This window comes from Oryzias melastigma, linkage group LG19 (genome assembly GCF_002922805.2).
Source record: "Oryzias melastigma strain HK-1 linkage group LG19, ASM292280v2, whole genome shotgun sequence".
Classification (NCBI taxonomy): Eukaryota; Metazoa; Chordata; class Actinopteri; order Beloniformes; family Adrianichthyidae; genus Oryzias; species Oryzias melastigma.
The window spans coordinates 7,238,986-7,261,850 of NC_050530.1; the positions used below are offsets into that span (position 1 = coordinate 7,238,986).

A 22,865-nucleotide genomic window follows, 5' to 3' on the forward strand; every position below is an offset into this window, starting at 1 on the left:
TTTGCGTCTGAATTTCTTGCTCCGTTTTATCCGGAGTTTATATACACTTTTGCAAAGCATCAAGTATCCTGAACTATTTAGGAACTCAACTTTTGTAGAGACGTGATGATAGTGTGAACAGTGGCTTAATTGTCGCCGTTTGTGCTCCACCCAAACTTCATTTTCTTATTTACATTATGACAATAAATATGTTGTATTTTTATTTCTAACCTCCTGGATCACAGAGAGACAGAAGTACCGCTGAAAGCGGCCATCATTTAGATGCACATTTCACATTAGATGGTGAAACTCACCATAGTGGGAGAGTGAATGATGTCACTAATCCAGACATGGCAACATCATCTTTTAAAGTCTTTGCAAAAACTCTCCCAAATAAAGACAGTGATCAACCATTTATCGCAGGAGTTACGTTAAAAAATGAACTCACACCTGGAAAAATCTGCAAAGAATTTAGCTTTAATTTTCACAATTATTATAGATCTTTTAAGGATTTAAAACCTCTCACAACACACTTCATACATGTTTATCAAACAGACTTGAACATTTTCACACTTTTTTTCCCCTTTTTTATTTCTCAAAGTTCAAACATTTGTAGAAAATTAAGTTTTGTTTTTAAATTAAACCAAAAATCTGCTTGTGATTAAAGATGTATGTAGATTTGGCAACATAAACAAATTCTCTACGGGAGACTCGCCACAGAGGAGATTGATTGACAAGGTTTACAACCAATCAGGACGCAGAACACAAGGCACCGTATAAAAACCACAAATAAAATCCACAACAAGATTATAGTGAAACAACTGATCACTTTAAACCCAAACTGTTCTTAACATCATCAATGGTCTTCTACAATGTAGTGTCAAGTTCATGAACACTTTGGGACTTGTATCGAATTTGATGCACAAATTTGGTGTTAAATGTTTCTTCCAAATTAATTCTTTTATTGTTTAGATAAATTGATTTATGAAAATTAACATAATTCTAATTCAAAGACAATATTTACTCAGGTGTTAAAGCAGAACATTTCAAAGACTTAGATTTAGCTTGTAGCTCAAACAATCAAACTCCACAATTATGTCTGTCAAACAATGAACTCAAAAATTCAATTTCCTGTCAGTTTGGGGTCAGCTGGAGGTGGTTCAAACAGGCGTTTAAATAATTTGTGAGCGTTTGCATAGATCCTGTCATTAACTTTTGTTCTCAAACATCATAAATGTGTTGCAGGGAAGCCTCACAGCGGAGGCGCCTCCGTGACGGAGCAGCCGCTGGGGTTAGGGCAGACTGTGGCGGCGGGGTTAGCAGAAGGGCTTTTGGACCTCGGCGTTGTGAAGGTCTGATATTAAATGTTATTTTGACAGCTTCAGTGAGCTGGTTTTGACGTGTTTCTGTGAACGCACAGGCGGTCTTTTTGGGTCATCAGGGAGTCGATGTCCAGACTGTGTGTTTGCAAAACAAGCTGAGCCAAATGACAGTGGAGGAGAACGGCCTTACCCTTCTCTACGGTCTCAGTACTACTGACAATAGGTAGACATTAATATTCAACCACTCCTTTGGGAGTTCCAAGCACTTTTCGACAACTTTTCTCCCAATTCCGGCAGACTTCTGCACTTTGTGGCCCCCAACCACACGGCGCGGACGCTCCACAGAGGCCTGTCCGAGCTGGTGAACGCAAGCAGGAGGATGAAAAAGTTTCCCGACCAGCGATTACAGTGGCTGAGGAGGCAGTATGTCAGTTTGTATCAGGTGATCTCATCTGGAAGTTTCCTAAATACAAATATTTAGTGAAGTTTCACAATGTGCTGATAAACATCTGCAAGCTAGACTTGTGAAACCAGCAGTTAAACTATGAAAATTAATATTATTTAGGGTTTATAAAGAGAGAGAATTGTTTTTGTGTCATAATTTTAAATATAATTATATAAATGTGTAAATTCTTAATGTATTAGTCATTTTTAATTTATGTATAATTTATTAGTACAGCAGTGAACTTTACACTTTTCTGAATTTTCTGTTCATTTTTTAGTTTTCAAAATAAAAAATACAAAAATTAAGTTATTATTAGTTATTATTATTACTGTAATATGTTTGAAATATCTGTATGATTTTTTTTTACAATCAAACTTCCAATATTTAATTTAAAACAAATGTAGGATTACTTGAAAATATTTTTTTTTTCATTCTTATTGATGCTACTTAAAAAATAAAATCAAAATAATGTGAATTTTAACGGGGGAAAACATTTTATGACTTGAATTTTTGCAAATAACGAATGGTTGGTAGAGAAGGGATGTGACTGAACCCAGCCTGCGTCTGCCCGCTCAGGAGGACGGCAGGTACGAAGGCCCGACGTTGGCTCAGGCCATCGAGCTCTTCGGCGGCCGGAGGTGGAACATGGGGACAGCCGGCGTGGAGAAACCCGGCGCCCAGAAAAACAGCCCGCTGAGCATCAACGACAAATCCAAGAAGAAGAAGAAGGTCCTCGCAAGGGTCAGTGAATGCCGCTTCGCACAAATACACACGAAAAGAAAAACTGAGTAACAATCGTATGTCAAATTTACCCACAATTCCCTGTAGTCGGCTACTTGTTAGCATGTTTTAGGCAAATTCAGATGAATTGATGTAACTTGTGGTTTGCAGATGTTTCTTTTTAGTATAGCAGAGGGGAAAAAAATAGAACAATGAAAAAATAATTTTTAAAAGCTGTGAGCGGCTTTGTATGATCTGCAGGTGCGACCCTCCCCCGCCCTCATTGGCTGAGTGGCTGCTAAACATCCCCCACCCCCCATGTCCCACGTCGACAATATACTTATTTCAAAATGGCTGACTCTCTGTTGGTTCTAACCATTGGCCAACTGGGAGTGACGAACAGTTCTATGTAATTTATTAATTACTTAGAACTTTATAATAAGGTTCCTTAACAAGCTTTATTAACACATTAACAAACAATATTAATGTGTTTATAGGATGTTTATAAGACATTTATTAACACAATAAACCAAATAAATTTTTTTAACATACTTAGTAAGATTCATTAACATCTAAAGTGAGACCATTTACTACAAAGGCCACATTAATAAACTGCTTACAAGCTTAACAAATGTATTAATAATCTTTGTCAACATTATACTGAGGGTTTTGTAACACCTCATCTAAAGTGTTACCAAAAATTTGATTCCCTTCTTGTTCACCACACCCACATATCCTCATTTTGTGTGTAATATTGTTACACTATGCTTGAGCCAAAGATTTATGAATTAAATTATAACAATTTTTAAAGCTTGTTCAAAAGCTACAAACTCCTTTGGGTCGGTTGGGAATTATTCTGTTTATGTATATTTTATGTAGTTTATATGTGATTTTTACATAAATCTTACGCATTATTTTTGCGAGATGCATAAGCAAATTTGTGGCTTTCCTCAACCATTCCACGCATGTCTAACTGACTTTTCACACATGTAACACTGATGAAAAATGTTCATATACAGCGCACATATGACGATAAAATTTCATAATTGAAGCATAAATTACTAATAAATTGCATGTAATGCTCCACTGTGATAATCACACAAGGTTCATGTAAGATTGGCGGGTATATGAATCGGACGATCTGTCACCCGTCCGTGTCCCGCTTCCCCCATCCGGCTTTTCCCAATGTAGCCTCAAGGAGTAAGGAGGCGATAGATTAAAACCCTTAGGAGCAGTTTCAATTTATATTTAGGAAAAAAGTTTATTTTTTATTTTTTATTATTTAATCTAAATTCCGCATCCTGATGTCATAGGTCAACAAAACTTTACCTGTGGTTGTAGACTTAAGCTGGTGGTATGTACGTGAAGTTTTGTGACGATTCCTCATCCAAAGGTTTTCATTTCCTATAGTGTTAGAAAATCGTAAAAATTAACATTTTGCCCCAAAATGGCCACCAAACATAAATCCTTTGATTGGTATATTGCCCCACCATAGTCATTTTGAAACTTCCTTTGGATATTTAAAACATATTTTTGATTATTTATTTAATAATTATGTTTTGTAATATTATTTTAAATTATTATTTAATTTTATTAAAAAACATTTTTCGAGCCCCATAAGAGATTTTGGCCCTGTTCTTTCTTTAAAAATGTTTTTCACCGGATACTAGGTTTGTGCAAATTTTGTTACGTTTTTGAGTATGTGGCTGGGATGAAATTTTCGCTCACAGGCACAGTAACACAAAAACAATAAGAGACAGACAGAGATAGAGACAACAATATCAAAAAGTGGCGGAGGCAGAGTGAGTATTATCTTTGTAAGGTTAGCTACACTGGACTCCATAATTAGACAGATAAACATGCTGCTGTGAAAGCACTTTCATGGCCCTTTCCTTATGTTTGCTCGTTCATTGATGCACACCGCACAGGGGGACAGTGGAGATGCCACCGATGACGAGATGGTTTCCAGGAAGACGCGGAGCTGTAAAGAGGCGCTGTATCGAAACGGTCCAGAGTCTGAGAGCGTTGATCAAGAAGATCCAGGTTCAATATCTCTCAAATTTTTTAATGAATCAAAAAGCTCCAAAATCCACATTATAGAAAGGAACTGTCATGTCCACAGCGAGTTTCATTCCCCTTTTTTCTGACTCCATAGATGACAGTTTCCCTGGACCGTTCTCCCTCTCATCCAGTAAGAGCCCTGGACTGCTAGCCTCCTCTTCCTCTTCATCCTCGTCCTCCAGCATGACAGGATCCAACCACTCCCGGCCTCAGTCCTCCCCGGTTCTCTCAGGAACCTCCAAGTCACAGCCCGGGTATGCAGTCAAAGGAATTGTTGACCGTAAAAACTGCAGTGCAGCAAATCATTTTTCCTGTCTTTGTGGCGCAGAGCTTGGAGCAGCAGATCGTGGCACGGTCGAGGTAAAGGCTGCTTTAAGAGCTTCCAGAACCTCATGATCTCTGACAGCACCATGAGCTTCATCGAATTTGTGGAACTCTTCAAGTCGTTCAGGTAAATTTAAACAGATCTCACGTCACATTTCATTTGGGATTTTTAATCAACTCAACTGCAGTAAAGTTGGATTGTTCAAGATTAAGCTTGAAAGTAAAATTAGTCTCTTTTCAATCTTGCATCAGAAAAAATCCCCTTCTTCCTTTGATTCTGCTCATCTTTTGCTCAGTGCTTTTGATGTCTGACTCCCTCCTTTTATAAAACTGTGATAAGAAGTAATTCATCACACGTTGAAAGAGTTCAAAGCGCTCTTGTCTCTCCGAGATTCAACGTGTAAATTTTTTCTTCTTGTCAAATCAAAGTCGTCCTAAATTTCTTGCGCTGAGATGCATCCTTTTCATCTGTTTCCCAATCTTTTCTATGTTACTGCAAACATTTTTTTCTTTTGGTTTTTAATTAAAAAAAATGATTACACATGGTTCAAACAGCAAGAAATGTAGTTTTTATCTTTAGTTCCCATGCTATAATGAAAAAGGACAAAAGGCACTCATATAGTATATATATATATAGCAAGACCCACCCAGTTTTCCAGATTGGGCCAGAACTAAACTGGATCAAAACATTCTTGGAAAACATTACAATATTTTGTGTCAAATGGTAACTTCACACCAGAGCCAACAGAAATTACATGTGGAGTTCCCCTAGGCTCCATCCTGGGGCCACTTCTATTTAAAATCGACATGCTCCCTCTGGCCCAGGTAATAAAGATAATAAAGATCAACAATATTAGTGACCAGAACATGTAGGATATACGTAATTCAAGAAAAGCAGCTTTTCATATTGGCTTTGCACTGAAATGAAACACTTTACCAACATAGAGTGTTGCATAACGGCCTAAAGCAGCATTTCTTCGCAACAGAGTCCGCTGATTTACCTAGACTGCGTAAGCACTTCACTTCTGTAAATTGTTGCATGTTAACCCAAGGCTGCTGTTCTGCACTTCAGAATCCACTGCAATTACGTAAATGGTTGAAGGGTTATGAAAAATGTAAACTGTGTAGCTAAAACTCTGTTGTAAAATGTACAAACGTGATTTAAGAGCCAAACTAGCTTTTTTAATGGGAGGGAAAAACTGAACTTACCGTTTTGTATTTTCCCACAGTATTCGGAGCAGGAAGGACCTGAAAGAGCTGTTTGACACCTTTGCAGTTCCCTGCAGTCGCTCGTGTCCAGAGTCGCCCCCACTTTACACCAAACTCAGGATAGATGACAGTGACACGGGTCTACAGTCGGACCTCGGTAAACCCACGCTGCAAGGCTAAGTTTTACCAAAGCCGGATGTTTTTCTCCTCAACTCCTTGATTTTTTTTTTCTCATTCCTCTTCAGACCTTTTAACACGAAACGGTTCTGATCTGGGACTGTTCATCCGCACGCGGCAGCACATGTCTGATAACCAGAAGCAGATCTCGGATGCCATCGCAGCAGCCAGCATCGTAACCAACGGCACAGGGGTGGAGAACGCGTCATTAGGGGTCCTGGGATTGGCGATCCCTCAACTCAACGACTTTCTCGTGAACTGTCAGCGAGAGCACCTCAGTTACGATGAGATTCTCAGCATCATACAGGTAGGAGTGCGAGTTAGCTTAACAATTACAGTCATGAAAATTAAGAAAAATAGTGAATAAATCAGTGGTATACTGTATATACAATGTAAGTTTTTATGGACATAGAAAAGGAAACCAGAAGTGTTAGTGGGCTTTGTCTTGCAGAAATTTGAACCTTCTCCCGCTATGAGGCAGATGGGTTGGATGTCATTTGAAGGTTTTGCAAGGTACAGTAAATAACAAATTAAACTATAAAATATTTCCAGTAATAAAGGATATTTATTCAGCATATTGATGCCTCTTGTGCACCAGGTTCCTGATGGACAAAGACAACTGTGCTTCTCGAAATGAAGAATCCCAGATGAATCCAGAGGAGCTCCAGTATCCACTGTCTTACTACTACATTGAATCTTCTCACAACACTTATCTGACTGGACATCAACTCAAAGGAGAGTCTTCTGTTGAGCTTTATAGTCACGTAAGACAAAAATTCACAATCATCTTTGAGTACTCAACCAGTGCTCAGAGGTGATGCTTGTTCTTGCTCATCTTGGTTCCTCAGGTGCTGCTTCAAGGCTGTAGGAGTGTGGAGTTGGACTGCTGGGATGGAGATGACGGCATGCCAGTCATTTACCACGGACACACACTAACCACTAAGATTCCCTTCAAGGTTAGCAACGATCCCGATCCAAAAAAGTTACTGAAAGTCCCACTCCAGCCATATTTTTTTTTCGATTGTAAAATCGCGCCCAGTGATCTTTTAATTATATTTATGAAGTTTTTAGCCAAATTCAAAACGCTTTTGTCGATTTTTTAGGACATATTTTATGCACAGTAGCAGTAGCTCATTAGAAATACAATTCTGGGTTACTGTTGATACAGAGCAACCCGCCCCCTCCCCCGTCGCTGAGAGCTGTTTACTCCCTCACATGAGAGCTTATAGAATCAAGCTAACATTAGCGGCGCAAAAATAACAAACAACAATATTTGATTAATCCAGTCGTACACTTTTGAGCCAGAATCACAACTAATCATGTCTCGGACTCCTAATCGTGAGTGGGCCAGGGTGTGGGGCGGGGGAGGGGAGACTTTGACACTCTCAGTTGCTGCGTCATTAGTCTGAGCATTTTCTAGCATCCGGTTTTCTAATCCAACGCAATTAGAACAGTTTTAATAATAAATTATTTTACATAGGTTGTCTGAGAAAAATGCTACAAGAACATGTTAAAAACAAAAAAAAAGACAATTTTCATTGGAGTGGGTCCTTAACATTTTCTTCACAGTTAGAAATATCCTTGTGATAACCTGAGATTTTATCTTGTTGTCTAATTAAAGAAATGTAATTATTTAGAATATTGTTGGGTTTTTTTAGCCAAGGCTTAGTACAAAACATTTTATGTATTATAAGACTGTAAGGATTTAAGGATCTTTCATAGGAGTGGGTCTTTAAAATATTGACCTAGTTTTCAACTCTCATTTTTCCTACATTGTTTTCCGTTTCTTTGTTTTTCACTTTGTTAAAGCGGCTTTGCAAACTGCTAAATTCAAACCCCAACACTAGCAAAGTTAAGTTTTTTTTATTATTTTATTTTTAACGAGAAGAATATTTGACTTTAAAATAAAAGAAAGGTGCATTTAAAGGACCTCATGTGATCTACTCTTACTCTACTACTTAGCACAGATTTTAAATACTTTTAAATATTTTAAATAATTTTTCTCTGATTGCTCTTTTTGTGTGTTTAAAGTACATATTTTATGTTGTACAGCAATGTTTATTGACTTTGCAGAAGAAGCAAAGAAAATAAATGCGTGTATTTTTATATATTTCTATTAAATCTTAAAGTAATGCCAGGTTAACAGCAGTAGAGAAAACGATGACGGCTCACAAGGAGATCTAAGAAACAACAAGAGAAAAAGCCATTGGGTGGGACGATCATATGTGGAACAGGAGGTATTTTATTTTGAAAGGAAGTCATATGCCAAAAAAAAAATAAAAAATTGCTTTGTAAATTTCTGTCTTTATTTATGCGAAAAAAAATAAATATAATTTATATTAAAAGTGGTGAAATACGACTTTGCGCCCCTACTTGGTTTTGATCAGTGAGAAACAAGTTCAAATGGCTCTTTCAGTATAAAAGGTTATAGACCCCTGGTCTAATGTTATGAGGATGCTACTAATAAAGTTTTATGAACGGTGGATTCAAATTTAAGGTTATATTTAGAAAAATGTTATTAAATGTATCTGTTTCAGTTATTGGTTAAGGGAAAATCTATTTTGTTGCTACATAAAATCTACTATACAAATTGAATTTTAAGCAGATATTTACAGAGGTTAAGGGAAACTGAAAGCTTAAAACAAAAAAAAACAAAAAAAAAAGAAAAAATTAAACACTCACTTAAGCCTATCGCCCAGTCTGTAAAAATGTTGTCTGACATCAAAGCGGTTCGTGGTCTGAGAACGGTTGGGGGATTGCTGCTTTGGATAACAAAACTGAAAGTTTTTGTGTGTTTTTCTTTCCCTCTTTGATCCGTCAGGATGTGGTGGAGGCGGTCAACCGTTCTGCTTTCGTCAACTCCGACATGCCGGTCATCTTGTCCATCGAGAACCACTGCTCTCTTCCACAACAACGAAAGATGGCTGAAATCTTTAAGGTACCAAAGATTTCACAACTTCCTGTTTGTAAACTCGTCGTCCACAGCGCCACCTAGAGGTTTGGAGTACATGTTTCTTCATTTGTTCTTGGGTTTAAAGCTTCATGTTCTCCTGTATGTTCAAGGCCACACGTCATCATGAAATATCATTTTGCTTTCATCTAAAGACACTTTAGTTTGTCCTACTCCCCAAAGACTTTCGTAGAATCTAGATAGAGAGAAGTCTTTTAAGTTACGGCTTACATCACCGCTCTTGTTTAGAAATGTTTTGAAGTGATGAAAGCCTTTTCATTATTATGCCCGTGTTCTTTGTTCTTATCATTTGTTTGGATTTTGCTGATTTTCTTTGGTTTTGTCGTAGAATGTGTTCGGGGAGCGACTTGTGACGCGCTTCCTTTTCGAGAGCGACTTCAGCGATGATCCTCACCTGCCGTCCCCGCTGCAGCTGCGCGGAAAAATCCTGCTCAAGAACAAAAAGCTCAAGGCTCATCAAGCACCGGTGGACATCCTCAAGCAGAAGGTCGGAGAAAGAAGGAAGACTTCCTGTCCTCGTGCGCTCATCTGCATTATTCATATTTCTTCGAAGCTATTCTGCAAGGGAACATCTCGACGCTTGAGTGCATTGAATATTTAGCACTGTGGATTATCAAAGTGCTGTCAAACATAAATAATAGATGCAAATGCAGCCGCTGTTTTCACCTAGCCAAACAATATACATCCTTTTCTGTTTATTTGCAGTCAACGTCAGAAATGTTTGACATTATTTGAACCCTTTCAGGCTCACCAGCTGGCTCACATGCAGGCGCAGGCCAGCAACGGATCACCGGGAGTTTCTTCTCCCAACACCCACAATAATGAGGACGAGGAGGAGGAGGAAGATGAATATGACTATGACTACGAGTCTCTATCAGATGGTAGGAATTATGACAAAACTCAACCTGTTACAGACTTTTTCTGGACTGCTCATTTTTATTGGACTGTTTTTTTCCCTTTCACGTGATCTCAATTCACGGTCCACAAATCGATACATAAAAGATTCAACTAACTTTGTAGCGACACGATACAGTCCAGAGATATAATCTAAATGTAAGCGATAATGCCCGACAGCGTGCGCATTATCAGGAGATAACGAACACTGTTTAAGCCTGAGCCGTCTATTACAAAATATCTGATAATGCGCACTTCCAAGAGCATTATCTCACATGATCACTTACGAAATAAATTAATATTCAATCGATTTTTAGTACTTTATTCTTGTTATTTTTTTTTTGGTTTAGATCACTTTTTCACAAAAAGTCGACTAATTGATATGTGTGAAAGCAAAAAATATGCTGATAGGTTAAATAAAGCATTAGTTCATAGAGAAAGTTAATCTCTTTCTGCTTATTTTTGTCCAGAAGAAGAAGAAAAAGTTTCTTTTAAAAAGCCTGCGCGGTGATACAGAACATTTGGGCTGTGTGACCGGAACTTCTTTTTTAAGTGTGCATTATCACTTTTTATCCACACACAGCCGCCGATCAGAATGGAGTATTCACCCGGACCATGGTATAAATATGTTATTATGTTGAGAACTATTCATGAAAAAGCTTTTTAACTGAGAAACTCTTAAGTTTTTCTTGCTGACACTTTTTATTTTAAGCAACAAAAACAAAATGTCTGACAAAACAAACATTAAAACCTGACGTTTTGAGACTTTTGACCAAATATATGTATATATTTAGAGAAAAAATCTATTTTTAGGAGAAAAAAAATAAACTGAACTTTTATACTTTCCACTACATCTTACTCTTTCCTGGTCACATGTGCAAAATACAAGCTTGTGATTGGACGTGTTTTTGCTTATATCACATGGACATAAAAAGGCAAAGACAGGAAGAGAAACTGATTGATTTGATTATCTTTGATTTACTCTCTTATGATTCTATGAAGTTGGTTTCTGTTTACCCCTTTGTTCCGTTCCTCCTCTTTTATGCTGACACTTCCTTCTTCTTTCTTTCTTTTCTATCCCTCTTTTTCTCGCCTGCTTCCCTCTTAGCCGATGTCCTCACAGCTTCTACTGTCGCATACGGCCTTGAAGGTAAACGCCTCTGAACTCCGGCGCTTCCTCTCATTTCTCTGCTGTTTTGCTGCCGTTATTTAAAAAAACAGAGATTTTTAGGATGTTTGTTTGATAAAATTGAAAAGCAACGGTTGCCAAACCCACTATCTGAAGTTTACTTTACTAAAGGTTGCAGTCGTTTTTAGCATCTTGTGCTAAAACAGTTCTGTTGCTATCGTTCATTGTAGCAGAAATCCTCCCAAACTTCTCGGATTATCTTTATTTTTCCCGCTTCAAATCTAATTCTGTCTCCATCAGAACTGTACAGCTTAATGTGACAAAGAGGAAAACATGGAGTCAGCATTACAGACCGTTTTCTCCAGTTTCTCCCACAAACGCGTCCCGTCCCCCTTCCCTCCATTCTGTATTTGTCTGTGACCTCGCCAGCGGCCGGGCAGGCTCATCAGGGAAACAAAACAAAGCCATCTGGTTTCTCAGGCCCCCGCTTTGCCCCCCACCACCAAACAACAAACCAGGGGAAACTACCCCGTCCCGCTCCCAGTGCTGCCCTCTCCTAAATCCCCACACTTGTGACACACTTACCGCTCAGGGAAGATTCAAAAAACACGTTTAAAGCCTGAAGCTTCCTTTGGAAGTTCATGTTTTTAATCTTTCTAAATGGCTTCAAAATACAAGGTAGTACAGGTGGAATACTCACTATAATACTTTTTATATGCTAATGTAGCGTTTAGCTTCTATTTTAGCAACAGGATGCTAATGTTTTTAACTAAGTTAGTTTACTGAGGAATTTTAGGTAGTTTGGGATTTTAGCTGGTATTTAAGCAATGTGCTAGCTTTTCTGGGCTAATTCAGCATCTACTGATGTTTTTTGATGCTAATTTAGAGCTTAGCTAATATTTTAGCAACAGGCTAATGTTTTTGACAAGTTTAGATTACTGAGAAATTTTGCTAGTATTTAAGTAACAAGCTAGCTTTTTGGCCAATTTTACATCTACTGAGGTTTTTGGGCTAAATTTGGATTTTAGCTCATATTTAAAGAAATCACTAAATATTTGTGCAAAATTGACATGTATTGGGGATTGTAAAGCAACAATTTTTTTCAGAAATTTAGGTAAACTTGAGCGCTCTTTTATAGTTCTTTAATAAAATTTCCAGTCTTTTAGCAAATTTAACATTTTGTAAATAGTTTTTGCATTTTCAGCAAATCCCTTCTACAATTAAAATTAATTGGGTCGCCATTTCTTGCAAAAAGCTTCAGCTTCTTCAGCGACTACTTTCAACAAAATCGCATTATCGCAGGTAATGCAACCTTTCTAGTTTACTGTAATTTTTTAAAATGTTAACCTGTGCAAGCTCAGAAATGCAATTTTAGGCTAAATTTGTTCAAATATATGTTCTCCATTATCGGATAAACGCCACAATGACATGTTAAAAACATTAAAACACAGTTTTAGTTTCATTTTATCATATATTCAAAGATTTTTTTTAGAAGAAACAAAGTAAATGTCCAAGTAATTAAAGCTAAAACTAAGAACAAACAAATAAAACATAAAATGTATCAAATCTATCTTCTATCTTTGAAACAAAATCTAGAACGAAACGACAAACTAGTTAAGAAAATGCATAAGTTTGGGTTTCAGGTTTTTCCCCCGAAATGTTTGATTTTGCAGCCAGAGAGCATAAAGATGATTGATTCAGAGTGATGTGAGTCGAAGCCTAAGAAATGAAAGCTTTAGGTGTATTGATTTCCTTTAAAGGTGAAGATCTTGTTTCTTAGTTAATTAAATTAACATCCAGTTTATGGTTAGGTGATAAATCTACTCCAGTTTCTTGTCAAAAACACTCAATTATAAAATAAATATGTTTGTATTCAGAAGATAACTCAAGCATTCTTTATTTTTTTTAATAACTGAAGTTTCATCTCTGAAGTCGTCTGTTGGGTTTCTGTTGAGCAGATAACATCCTGGATGACAAACTAGATGCGAAGAACTCTGTGGACAAAGAGGAGCTTCCCGCTGACGACATCCCGAAGAGGATGAAGAAACCCGACAGCGCCGTGCAAAGCAAAGGGAAGGTCAGAACCGGAGCTGGAGCACATCTTCTATTATTTGGATTTTGTTTGAAGTGATAAAGGTTTAAGTTATTTCCTCGTTGGTATGTGTCCTCCCTCGTCTGTAGGTGTTCGACATGGAGCTCGGTCAGGAGTTTTACCTTCCACAGAACAAGAAGGAGAGCAGACAGATCGCCCAGGAGCTTTCTGACCTGGTGATCTACTGTCAAGCTGTGAAGTTTCCTGGTAAGGAATGTTTATCCGAAAAAAAATGTGGAATTTAGCTGATATTTTAGCAACATGTTAACATTTTTAGCTAATTTGTTTTTTTATTCTAATTTAGAGTTTAGCTCGTATTTTAGCAACAGGCTAACTTTTTTTTTTACAAATTTAGTTAACTGAGGAATTATGGAGTTTAGCTAGTAATTAGACGTGCTAGCTTTTTTTCGCTAATTTGGAGTTCAGCTAAAATGTTAACAACATGCTACAATTTTGCTAATTTGTTATCTACTTATAGGCTAACTTTTACAACATTTTTCATAGGCTAACATTTCTGACTATTTTACTGAGGAATTTTAGGCTATTTTGGAGCTCAGCTAGTATTTAAGCAACAAGCTAGCTTTTTTGGGGCTAATTTGGAGTTTAGCTAATATTTAAGCAACACTCTAAATATTTTTGCAAAATTGGCATATATTAGGGGTTTAAAGCAATTTTACTACAAATTTGTCATAAATTTAGGTAAACTCTTTCATAGTTCTTTAATGAAATTTCCAGTCTTTTAGCAAATTTAACATTTTGAAAATAGTTTTCAGCAAAAAGCTTCAGCATCTTCAGCGACTACTTTTAACAAAAAGCATTCACATTAATATTATTGCAAGTAATGCAGCTTTTCTAGTTGACATTTGCTGTTAAGTTGAGCCTCCTCTGATATCCCATCATCCCTTTGTTTACACCAGGAGCCCCCAAACTTTTGGGGTTTTCTTCTTTCTTTTCTTCAGTTTGTAGACGAACAAAAAAAGTATAAAAATTGCAGAATGCGCCTAAACTCAAACATTAAAAGTTTTAGAGAAAGGTACACATAACCGGATAGGAGCACAAACTGCAGAAGAGTGGAATAAAAAGTCTCACTATGTGGGTCTGGATCGCATGGCCAGACTGGAAAAAACAAAAAAAAGATGCATCTCTGATAGTGTTTAGGGGCCGGGCAAAATGGGGAAGAGGGCCGGATCCGGCCCGTAGGCCGTGGTTTGGGAACCCCTGGTTTACCGCTACCTCATAACCCCAAACTAACGTAAGCGGTGCAACAAAAATATGAGAAAGATGACTACATGCATCAGAATGGGGCTTCTGGCTCCGCCCATTGTAACATCTACATCACACCTACAGTTTTCGTCTTCTCCTGATTCACAACAAGTTGAACAAATCAGCACTCAGAAGTGTAACTATAATGAATTTGTTTTAAACATACATTAGACAAAGGCCTCCAGAACATTTTAAAACCCCATTTTTCATCAGAGTGGGTCTTTGAAATGACGTTAGGATCGTCACTTTTTCCTGTCTATAATCCCATGTTCTATTTAAAAATCCGTTCCTCTCCGTTTCAGTGGATTGCACTTGCCATTATTTTCCATCCCATAGAGGACATGTGACTCTTGTCCTCCTGGGAGTCATATGGTAACTCGATTGTCATGTCATTTTCCTAAAACAGTGCCGTGGCTCTCAGGGCGCTGTAAGAAAAAGTCTTTAAATTGAATCTATGGTCTTCCCTTAATGTCACACTCCACTTTTAGCCACTCATGGACTAAGAGTCCTACTTGAAATGCTCTCGATTCATCAACCCAAAACACTTGTAGTGGGTCGTGTCTGTTTCATCAATCAAAGATGGTCTTTTTCCTCTTTATCCACTCGTCCCTTTCTCCAGGAACCCTCGTGTGTTTTTGCCTCTTCTTTTCCCTTAAGTGACATCTGCCCTTCTAAACCCGCCCGTCTTTCCACTGCCGTTTTATTTGTTTACAGTTTCCAGGGACTAATATCTGAGAACGAGGAAGCAGGAGAGCTGCACTAATGTAGACGGAAAGAAGGATGCTTGACACAAAAAACAAAGATATAATTAATCTTAATGATCATTTAATAAGCATAACGGAGCATTAGAGCTAGTTTAAAATAAAATATAAAAAAATGAAGACTTTAAATCTTGTAAATCTACGAGAAAAATGTTAACTTTTAAATTACAAGAATAAAGTTGTATAATTTATGACTTTAAAAAAAATAATCTAAATTTATGATTTTTTTTCTTGTAAATTTAGGAGGAACTAAAGTCGTGAGATTACCAGCAAAAAGGTCGTATGTGTTAAATTATGAGGATAAAGTCGTATATTTATGATTTAAAAAGTCATAGGTTGAATTCATGACTTTTTTCTCATAAATCTACATTTTTTTTTAATTCCTAAATTTATTATTTTAGATCTCGTATATTTACAAAGAAAAAAAAATTGTAAATGTACGAGAAAAAAGTCATGACTGTTGAATTAAGAGAATAAAGTAGAATAAAGTTGTATATTTATTACTTTGAAAGTCAAAGACTTAATTTATTACTTTTTCTCGTAAATGTACGTGTTTTAAAGTTGTAAATGTATTACTTTACATTCCGTAAATTTACGAGAAATAAAGTCAAATATATGAGAAAAAAAGTCAAAAATCAACAGAAAAAAAAAATCGTAAATTTGCGAGGAAAAAGTAATACATTTATGAGGAAAAAAGTCGGAAATTTACGAGAAATGAGTAATACATTTACAAGAAAAAAGTTATACATTTTAAGAAAAAAAAAATAATAAATTTACAAGGAAAAAAAGTTGTATATTCACTAGGAAAAAAGTTGTAAATTTACGAGTAACAAGTCATAAATTCATGAGGAAAAACGTTGTAAATTAACGGTAAAAAAAGTCATAATTTATGAGAAGAATTCATAAATTTAAGAGGAAAAAAAGTTGTAAATTTTGAGAAAAAAGTAATAAATCTACAAGAAATAAGTAATAAATTGCCAGCCCTAATACTTTGTGGTAAATTAAGTGCAAAGGTCTTTCATAACTTATAAAATGTCTTAAAAATATCAGGCATTCTTTTTACATAAAAATGATGAGAAAATCATAACTAATACAACCAAAAACTTTAATTTTTGGTCTTTTTATGTAAAATAGCTTATTTATAAAACATTTTGTTCTTCTCTCGTAGTTTTAAAACTGATATGAAATAATTTATACATGAAATTTGTCAATGGAAAACAATTAAGTCAATTAAATTGACAGTGAAATTCATCTGAAGAAAAATAGTCAGAACTTTGTCATATTTGTTGAAGCGATTTGAAGTGACCCTGAGCTGATCCGTCTCACTGTGTCATCGGTCTGTTTACTGGTAGCTGCTCTTCTGCTGAAATGCTTGTCATGTGTGGGAACTCAGGCCTGTCCACCCTGTCTCCGGCCGGCTCCGGCAGAGCGAAGGACCGAGGAAAGAGCAGGAAGTCCATATTTAGTGCCGCTCCTTCCCGCAGCAGCGCAGCCGGAGAGGTCACGACCCAGAGCCGCACTCCCGGGAAAGGTAGGAGAACCGCCAGAGAACTAAAACGACTGAAAGTTTCAGATATTTGAGGTAAAAATGAATGAACATTCTGCTGCTCTGCAGGTGCCTCTGAGCGGCTCAGCTGGGAGGAGCAGCAGACGTCTCCGGTCCTCAACCCCCCCACGTCGCTCAGCGCCATCATCCGGACCCCCAAGTGCTACCACATATCGTCCGTCAACGAGAACGCTGCCAAGCGCCTGTGCCGGCGCTACTCCCAGAAGCTCATCCAGCACACCGTCTGCCAGCTGCTCCGAACGTACCCGGCCGCCACCCGGATCGACTCCACCAACCCCAACCCTCTGCAGTTCTGGCTGCACGGAATCCAGCTGGTGGCGCTGAACTATCAGACTGACGGTGAGCGCCGCCTGCGAGGATGCAGATACTGTTAGGTTTTAATAAATATAGGAATTTAAAGGATTTTTTTTAAGTAAGGAAAGAAGATATAAGAAACTGAGCCATCTTACTTTGATTTTGAATAAAACTTTATTTATAAAAAGAATTTTAATGCATCAGTGATGGAAAGTGTTTTAAATGCTTAAAACAACTAAAAAAGTTAATTACCTGCGATAATGCTAGTGTGAATTCTTTTTGCTGAAAGTAGTCGTTGAAGATGCTGAAGCTGTTTGAAAGAAATGGTGATGGAATTTAATTTAAGTACTGAAGAGGTTTGCTGAAAATGCAAAAGCTATTTGCAAAATGTTACATTTGCTATAAATTTCGTTAAAGCACTAGAAAAGAGCGCTAAAGTTGATCTAAATTTATGACAAATTTGTAGTAAAATTCCCTAATAATCCCTAATTCATGCCATTTTTGCAAAAATAATTAGTGTGTTGCTTAACTATGAGCTAAACTCCAAATTAGCCCTAAAAAACCTCAGTAAATGCTAAATTCGCCAAAAGAGGCTAGCTCGTTGCTAAAATATTAGCTAAACTCCAAAATAACCTAAAAATCCTCAGTAAACTAAATTAGTCAAAGTGTTAGCCTGTTGCTAAAATAGAAGCTAAACTCTATATTAGCCTATAAAAAAACCTAACAAATTGTCCAAAAACTTTAGCATTTTGCTAAAATGTTAGCTAAACTCAAAATTAACCCAGAAAACCGTAGTAGATGCCAGATTAGAGATAAAAATGCATTGCTTAAATATTAGCTAATCTCCAAAACTGCTTAAAATTCATCAGTAAAATAAATTAGTTAAAAAAAAAGTTAGTCTGTTACTAAAATTGAGGCGAAACTCTAAATTAGCCCCACAAAACTCAGTAGATTCTAAATTAAAAAGCTAGCTTGTTACTTAAATAGCGTAAAATTAGTCAGAAAAGTTGGCCTGTTGCTGGAATAGAAGCTAAATTCTAAATTAGCCTAAAAGTAGATAACAACTTAGCTAAAATATTAGGTAGGCTAACTTCCAAATTTTTTGAAAATCAAAATAAAAGATTAAAACATAACCCATGAATATATTAAAGGCTTGTTGCCACCTAAAATTCTCAAATGTGAAGAGTTTTTCATTCATTTCATTTGGGGCATATTTTTCTCAATATTTCAAAAACTTTGAAGTTTATGAATAACAAAAGTTCAAGCAGTAATGTTCTGATTGTTTTAATACTAAAATTGCTAAAATCGCTAAAAGTGTGATTGAGTTTGTCAAAAATGTACAGAAAGGAACAGGAGAAACACTATAGTGTGAATACTTACTAAGCATTAAAAAATGAAATTATAAATCACCCAGAATCCCTTCAACCCTCCAGACCCCCCCCCCCCCCCACACCGAACATTATGAAACATAAAATGAGTCAAAAATAAACCTAAACTATAATGAGTATAATAGTTTTGTAAAAAGTTGTTTTTTAAGCTAAAATTTACCAAATAAATTAACTTATTGCTAATTGACAGTTTTATTGATTGTATGTCCAATACGAAACAGAAAAGCAAGTGTTCTTTTATTTTGAAAAACAGGAAACCGTTTTGAGGGCTCTTCAATCTCATTGGTACCCTGAAAGGAGTTAAGGGAGTTAAAAGAAAGAAATGAAATCACTTTATTATCAAACTGTTTATCCTGAGCTCACTCTGTGAAAGCCATCCCTCTTTTTGGAAACTCTCTTCTGTCTGGATTTGATGAATCGTCTTTTTCTTTTCTCCTGTAAGAGTCAAAGTTCATGAAAAGCCCTGGAACTCCTAAATCTCCTCTGCTTTGGTTTATCTCCCCAACACTCTCTTCCTCACGTCTCCCTCTCCCCTCCTCCCTAAATCATCTTTCTTCCTCTGACATCAGAATGCAGCCTCGCAGGGTTCCCTCATGACGCTTCTCCCCTTCTGCGTTTCCTCAGACCTGTCCATGCAGCTGAACACAGCTCTGTTCGAGCTCAACGGCGGCTGTGGATACGTCCTGAAGCCGGCCGTGCTTTGGGACCGGACCTGTCCGCTCTACCAGCAGTTCTGTCCGATGGAAAGAGACACGGAGAACATGAGTCCGGCCAACTACTCCATCACCGTGAGTGTAGTGTTCGCACGAACGCCATTCGTGCATCAAATCTTTCAGATTCTCTCAGTACGGTGAGGTTCAGCTCTACTGCAGGAGCTGTGTGTGAATGACAGCTGCTTTCAGCGGTACTTCCATCTCTGTGACCCGGTTTGAAAACGTAAAATTAAATGAAATTTGTTTGGTTTTTTTTATTTAATAAAAATACATAACGTCAAAATAATACAAAGTAAAATTATAATAGTTATAATAGTCTGGATTGGGGTGCATGTTGGGTAGTTTTTGCTCTAACGTCTCATGACAATCATCATAAAATACCGCCAGAAAGGGGTGGGTACAACCAGGCAAGTGCACTGCGCTGACTGCAAGCCGCCTTTAGGACTACAAAACAATGCATTGTGGGAAACAATGTCCTGACAGCTCTTGTAGTTCGATGGGATGCTGATCAGAAAGGACTAGTGCTAAATTAAGATGTTAAAAATTAATATAAAAGACATAATAGTTTCAAATTCAACCCCCACTTCCTGTTCTTATTCTTATTCCTGTTCTGGATTGATAAAATTGATTAATCAATCGTAATCGATCAAAACTTAATAGTTCAATAATTGATTCATAAAAATTTAGATCTATTTAGCACATAGAGTTAAAGTCTGCTAGCTTGATGCTAACGTTTACTGGAATATCCCATAGGACGGCTAATGCTAACGCTCGGTTGACCTAAACATACATTGCTGACTAAATGAACATCTTTATAAACTGACAGGAATGAATTTTACAAACTCTTTTAAGGAAGTATTTTTATTGTAACAATTTGAGGTCTAAAACAAAGTTTTTAGCTCAGTCTTTGCTTCTTCTTCTTGAAAAAAGGTATTGCTATAGCATGATCGCCACCTAGTGGCCAAACTGACACGTCCTCCTGGAGAAGAAAAAATAAAATCAGAATCAAATCGATTCAGTCTCTGGTGAATTGATTCAAATTGATTCTGGAAATTATTATTGATACCCAGCCCTAGTAAAATGGCAGGAGTTCATTAGTAATTCACCTCTGAATTTTTGGCGGGACCCCCGGAGTGGAGCAACCCCACCCCCTTTCCCCCACCCTGCTGCTAGCGGGGAGCTTGTATCCAGACTATGTTATATGTTACAAATGAGCAATTTTTCAAACTGCATTTTTTGGATTCACAACAGTTTGAATAAAAAAAACTCAGAAATGCAATTTTGGGCTTAATTTCTTGTTATCATTGTCATCAGAAAAATGCCACAAGAACTTGTTAAAAGCACCAAAAAAAGAACAATTTTCATGGAGTGGGTCTCTAATAAAAAAAAAAATAAAAAACTTGATAGTTAATAAATGAACCTTTTTTGTTTCTGGAAGAATCCAAAAGTTCTTTTTCCTGCAGGTTGTTTCCGGTCAGAACGTGTGTCCGGGCAACAGCTCGGGCAGCCCCTGCATCGAGGTGGACGTTCTGGGCATGCCCGTCGACAGCCACCACTTCCGCACCAAACCCATCCACCGCAACACGCTCAACCCCATGTGGAGCGAGCAGTTCCACTTCGCCGTGCATTTCGAGGAGCTGTGCTTCCTGCGGTTCGCCGTGGTGGAGAACAACAGCTCCCAGACCACGGCTCAGAGGACTCTGCCGCTGACCGCCCTCAAACCAGGTGGGATTCAGGACTTTTTAGGACTCAAAGGTTTTGGGCTGATATATAGTGAAGTTCTTGTTTGTTCCAGGTTACAGACACGTTCAGCTGAGAACGCAACACAACGAGCCTCTAGAAGTGTCCAGCCTTTTCATCTACAGCCGCAGAACCGAGGAAGGCCCCATAGGGGGCGCCACTCCCTCATCTTTGGTAAGACTTAGGAGTTCAAACAGGGCTTCTTGTCCTGTTAAGTGCACTTGTAAATCTTCAAAGCCTCCTTAATGACACGCACTCATTAAAATTTCAAACCGGGACCGACTGATCCATGAACGTTCAAAGAAGCGCTGCTGGCGCCGTCAGCAGCAGCAGCAGCAGTGCAGCCTTCTGCAGTCTGACAACGCTGCCGATGCAGAAATGGCATGTCAGGGCGCTCTAATACCTGCTGCCTTCTGCTTTTTACGCAGCTCTTCAGCTCTGAGGAGAAACATTTGTCTCAGCAGCACAAGGTCAGCGTTCATGGAGCTCCGGGTCCGGAGCCTTTCACGGTTTTCTGCGTCACAGAGCAGACTACAGCTAAACAGCTGCTAGACATGGTCAGTACATCAGAATTGATTTACTTTAAGGGTTTATTTCTTCACAATTTTGCTTTAAAGTCCTGATTTGTGCGTCTGCAGGTTGTGGCATCAGCAGGAAACCCATCAGCGCACGTCCTGTGTGAGGAGAAGGTTCCTCTGCTGAAGGAGCGCAGCGAGGTGAAGCGCTGCGCTCAGTATCGATTCTTGGCGCCCGAGGAGGAGGTGGTCCGGCTGGTCAGCCGCTGGGACATGGAGGAGGGCTACGTGGGGAGGATCTGCCTCAAAACTAAAGATGAGGTGCTGACAGTTCAAGCCGTCATCTTGACTCTGGCTCCCTCTAGTGGTGGACATGCCAAATTTCACTTTCATCTTTTTACAGAGCTTGACTGAGAAAAATGCGGAGCTGGAGACAGAGGAGGAGACAACGTTAGCATCAAAGGACGGAGGAGGAGGAGAGGAGGATATGTTCTTGGTCCAAGTCCATGAAGTTTCACCAGAGCAACCTCACACTGTGATCAAAGCCCCACGGTACAGCACAGCTCAGGACATCATCCAGCAGGTACGTCACGCGGCCTGAAACTTTGGTCCTTCTATATTTTACATTTTAAAGACTACCTGCTTGCTTATTTTGTATCCTTTTAATCAGCAAAACTTCACCTATGTGACACTATCTTTATTTTATCATGTTGTATTCACACATAATAGACAGAAAATTCAGTCTGGAAAAAAGGGATTCATTTTGCTGTGGAAACCCCAAAAATAGCTAAGTTTTAGGTGTCATTTCAAGAAACAACAAGAACAATTGTTGTAAAAAAAACTAATTCACATGTTTTTGAATAAAAATAGGATAAAATCCAGACTTTTTCTTATGTGGCTTTAGCTACCAGGCAGCCAAAAAAATTAGAATCCTGTCCCGTTTGACATTTTCCTGGAATTCGGTTGTTCCTGTTTCTGAAAAATAAAAAGAAAACTTTTTTTTTGGAGAAGATTGATCCAGATGGATTTCAGGTGTTCTGTCAGCTGGAATCTGCTCACAGGTGGAGGCGTGTCTCACCTTTGCTATATCTGTTTATATTCCAAAATAAAAAATTGATCGGTTTCCGCATTGTTAGAATTTATATATATATACACACACACACATATATATATATATATATATATAAAATATACATTGATATATAATATACACACACATATATATATTATACATGTTTATACATATGTATGTATATATAATATACATATATATATTTATATATAATATACATAGACATATA

At 37.7% G+C, this 22,865-nt stretch overlaps 1 protein-coding gene across 5 annotated transcripts in view; it reads left to right on the plus strand.

Annotated features, from left to right (window-relative positions):
* Positions 1-22,865, plus strand: part of plce1 (phospholipase C, epsilon 1) — a 98,170-nt gene that overhangs the window by 68,751 nt on the left and 6,554 nt on the right. For 3 of the 5 annotated variants that reach the window (XM_036217100.1, XM_036217098.1, XM_036217101.1), the window contains 26 exons: positions 1,225-1,331; positions 1,400-1,524; positions 1,599-1,743; positions 2,323-2,487; positions 4,395-4,509; positions 4,622-4,781; positions 4,856-4,978; positions 6,081-6,217; positions 6,306-6,544; positions 6,689-6,750; positions 6,836-7,001; positions 7,086-7,193; positions 9,059-9,175; positions 9,537-9,695; positions 9,954-10,089; positions 11,211-11,252; positions 13,190-13,308; positions 13,413-13,530; positions 16,741-16,878; positions 16,963-17,253; positions 19,221-19,384; positions 20,773-21,034; positions 21,105-21,223; positions 21,478-21,606; positions 21,688-21,885; positions 21,968-22,147. In XM_036217100.1, the coding sequence (XP_036072993.1) occupies positions 1,225-1,331; positions 1,400-1,524; positions 1,599-1,743; positions 2,323-2,487; positions 4,395-4,509; positions 4,622-4,781; positions 4,856-4,978; positions 6,081-6,217; positions 6,306-6,544; positions 6,689-6,750; positions 6,836-7,001; positions 7,086-7,193; positions 9,059-9,175; positions 9,537-9,695; positions 9,954-10,089; positions 11,211-11,252; positions 13,190-13,308; positions 13,413-13,530; positions 16,741-16,878; positions 16,963-17,253; positions 19,221-19,384; positions 20,773-21,034; positions 21,105-21,223; positions 21,478-21,606; positions 21,688-21,885; positions 21,968-22,147 (3,824 nt within the window). The remainder of the gene's footprint in view (positions 1-1,224; positions 1,332-1,399; positions 1,525-1,598; positions 1,744-2,322; positions 2,488-4,394; positions 4,510-4,621; positions 4,782-4,855; positions 4,979-6,080; positions 6,218-6,305; positions 6,545-6,688; positions 6,751-6,835; positions 7,002-7,085; positions 7,194-9,058; positions 9,176-9,536; positions 9,696-9,953; positions 10,090-11,210; positions 11,253-13,189; positions 13,309-13,412; positions 13,531-16,740; positions 16,879-16,962; positions 17,254-19,220; positions 19,385-20,772; positions 21,035-21,104; positions 21,224-21,477; positions 21,607-21,687; positions 21,886-21,967; positions 22,148-22,865) is intronic. The other 2 variants (XM_036217099.1, XM_024284681.2) reach the window with 1 other exon arrangement.